Source organism: Microtus pennsylvanicus, chromosome 1 (genome assembly GCF_037038515.1).
Source record: "Microtus pennsylvanicus isolate mMicPen1 chromosome 1, mMicPen1.hap1, whole genome shotgun sequence".
Classification (NCBI taxonomy): Eukaryota; Metazoa; Chordata; class Mammalia; order Rodentia; family Cricetidae; genus Microtus; species Microtus pennsylvanicus.
The window spans coordinates 222,786,636-222,790,244 of NC_134579.1; the positions used below are offsets into that span (position 1 = coordinate 222,786,636).

The window sequence follows — 3,609 nt, forward strand, 5'->3', positions numbered from 1 at the left end:
CTAAACTTTGTCTTCTCCTTAGATACTTTCAAGTTCAATTGAATGATAACCTCATCTAAAAATATTGATTCAAAATTGTCCACATGGACTGATATGGTGTTAAGTATCATGAAACAGAAAATAGGAAGATATAGGAAGAAAAGCTGATGATAAATTTCAGAGTACTTCTTCTGTTTTTAGTTTTAATTTTCTCTTTGCTTCATATAGATATTGATGTGGGATTCCCCACTATACACTGTGAATACCATTGGTGAATAAAGAAACTGCCTTGGCCTATTGATAGGGCAGAACTTACTTAGGTGGGGAAAAGTAAAGTGAATGCTGGAAGAAAGGAGGTGGAGTCAAGAGAGAAGCCATGTAGTCCCTTCAGAGACAGACACTGGGAACTTTACTTGGTATGCCACAACCACATGGTGACACACAGATTAATGGAGATGGGTTAAAATTAGATATCATAGTAAGAAAATAAGAAGCTTAAGATTATGGGCCAAGCACTTGTTTAATTAATACAGTTTCTGTGTGATTATTTTGGGGATGAGCAGCTGAGAAGTAATGACCAAGCGGCCTCCTCTCACAAATTGGTGCCCAATGTAGTTAACTGTATCCATATAAAACCTGAGAAAGCTGAAAATGGAATCTTAAACACAAAATAACAAAGTTAAGCATGGTTTTGTCGTGTCATTTTCTTGAGTGGGGTCTGTTTGCTAGATGCAAGCAGGGGCATAGCTCCTTTAAGAGATATCTTATACAAAATGAGATCTAAGTACATTTAGAAGCTGATAAACTTTAAAGATTTTTCTATAGTTAGGTGATAAGAATAAGGAATATGTAGAAGAAGAACATGATCACACATGCACAGCCAAACACAGAGAAAGACTTTCACACACAAACACAATTCACATACAGCACACTCACGTTGTAGCATGAAAAAAAGTATATATTTCTGAATACATTACATTCCTTTAATTGAAGACACAAATGGAAGAATGTTGAGAAAACATAATCACAATCAGAAATAAAAAAAATCTATAAGAAAAATAAAATAATTTGAGAAAAGGCAAACATTCCAGTGTTCTGAATATAAAATGTTTGCTCAGAACATAGACCTAATAGGTTTCGACATTTAAAACAGTGAATGAGATAAAGACTCACAACTCCCTGCTACATCTTCTTTTCCAAAAGAAAATAATTCCTTCCCCAGGAAGGTGTTATTCTAAACATATAACTAAAAGCTAAAATTTTCTTTATTGAAGCGTATTTTGATTCCTTATATATCGCCTGAAACTTTTCTGCTCCAGAGCTTCCTCATGGCATTTTTCACTTCTGCATTCCTCAGTGTGTAAATGAGAGGGTTGAGAAAGGGTGTACAAATTGTATAAAACACCGATATCATTTTGTCCATGGGGAAGGTGGTTGCAGGACGTGTGTATATAAATATGCAAGGCACAAAAAACAAGACAACTACAATGATGTGAGAGACACAAGTGAACAGGGCTTTTTTCCTCCCTTCAGCACTGTGATTTCTCAAGGAATAAAGGATGATGACATATGAGACCATGAGCATGAGAAAACTCACTGTGCAAAGGGTTCCACTGTTAGCCACAAAGAGAAGGTTGATCACATAGGTGTCTGAACAGGCAAGTTTCAACAGTGGCTGCAAGTCACAGAAATAGTGGTCAATCTCGTTGGGACCACAGAAGGGTAAACTCAAGGCCAGAAGTGTCTGAACTAAAGCATGCACACAGGATCCCATCCATGCTATGGCCACCAGCATCCCACAGACCTGGCGACTCATGATGGTCGTGTAGTGAAGAGGCTTACAGATGGCCACATAGCGGTCAACAGCCATGAGGATGAGGATGAAGATCTCCAGGGAGCCAAATAAATGGAAAGTAAACACTTGGATTATGCACTCACTGAAAGAGATAGAGGCTGCCTTCCTAAGCGAATCCACAATGGTTCTAGGGGCTACAGTTGTGGAGAAGCAGGTGTCAGACAAGGATAAGTAGAACAGGAAGTAGTACATGGGACTCCCAAGTGCCTGGCTTGTCTTGATGGTGGCAATGATCAGCAAGTTACCCACTAATGTCCCCATATAAAAGAACAGGAAAATGGCAAGCACTATGTTCTTCCTCCTGGGGTCCTGTGTCAAGCCAAGGAGAAGGAAATTGGTCACATTGATACTCAGCTGCATGGTTCATGAATGGGAAGGAAAAAGTATGTGTCATCTGCAAAAGATAAAGGGGTTAGTTTTAGCATGTGATATGATAGATAATTTTAAACAAAATATATTTATTTCCCATAAAATTGTTGTACATCTGCATTATTAAACTGCTATTTCTCCTCTCTGCACTCAATTTCAAGATTTTTACTGTCGTCACAAAAGATGCTGAAAGTGACACATTCTCCACATAACTCTTCACACACAAACTTTCTGACTTTAACATGGCTCTGACTAATTTTCCTGTTTATTTAATATAAAACAATGTAAAATTTCCTTGATTATTTAATCTATTGTTCCATGGACAAAAATTCTGGTGAAATATCACATATGTAAGCTTTTTCTTTATTCAGAAAACTTTGACTATCCTTGAAAGTGATCAGGGAAAGTTGCCTCGGCATACATTCTATAAAATTTCTATCTTCAACTTACGTTACACATTAATTACTTACATTTATAAGTAATAATACACTTATTTCTATGTATTATTATTGAACAAAGAAGAAGAAGAGCCAAAAACATACAAATAATCTGGCAATATTTTAACATGATATTTTGTAAATGGTGCCAATAGGCCTTGATATATTATTAAATATCTAAATGTCTACTTTTCTTCTACTTCTGAAAAGCATACCTTAAACTACTCACATATTCTGTGACTATATTAAAATGAAGTAGTATTTTATAATATCTTACTGTACATGTTTGAAAACAAATTATCTTCATACTTAGGATAATTAAGTGTTAGAATTTGTTGTAGGATCAGATCATGGTAATCATCTCAAGTAAAATATTTTAATACTCAGCTATCTAAAAATTTCATATTCTTAGAAAACAAGAAAATTTAAAAAATGAATTTATGGCTTTAGAGAAGGGGTGAAAGATAGTCTATATTTGATCTCTTTTGTTCAATCTATTTTTCAGAAATGGAATTTTTATCATCATATTTAAGCATTAAACATCACTTTTTTCATTAAAGTCTATTTTTATAGTTGGAATATTTTATAACAGACATTCAAAGCCAAAAATTTTCTAGCTTTTGCTTATGAAAAGTCATCATCATCATGCAAACCAAGATGTAGTGCAGTTAATATATTCTAGAAAGCTCACTTATCCATAGTGCTCTTTCTGATTCTTGCTACACCTGCAGTTCATTGTAAAGAGAACTGTGAACTATTCTAAGGCAGAATTTGATATCTGAGACAGACACAAAATTACCTTTGTATGTTTCACCTCATCTTTGGAAATTGATTCACTTCACCAAATTTGAAAGATATCTTTATCCCACTATTTTAAATAAATTAAAATTTATGTAATTTTATGTATATGAGCATTTAACCTGATTGTTTGTATGAACAACATATGTGTTCCAGGTTCCCTGAGAAGCA

General features: G+C 34.7%; 1 protein-coding gene across 1 annotated transcript; it reads right to left on the reverse strand.

Moving 5' to 3' along the window:
- Window positions 1-1,267: 1,267 nt before the first annotated feature.
- On the reverse strand, window positions 1,268-2,194 carry LOC142842729 (olfactory receptor 4C16-like). The gene has a single exon (XM_075959427.1). The coding sequence runs from the start codon at window positions 2,192-2,194 to the stop codon at window positions 1,268-1,270; it is 927 nt and encodes a 308-aa protein (XP_075815542.1).
- Between the last annotated feature and the right edge of the window lie 1,415 nt (window positions 2,195-3,609).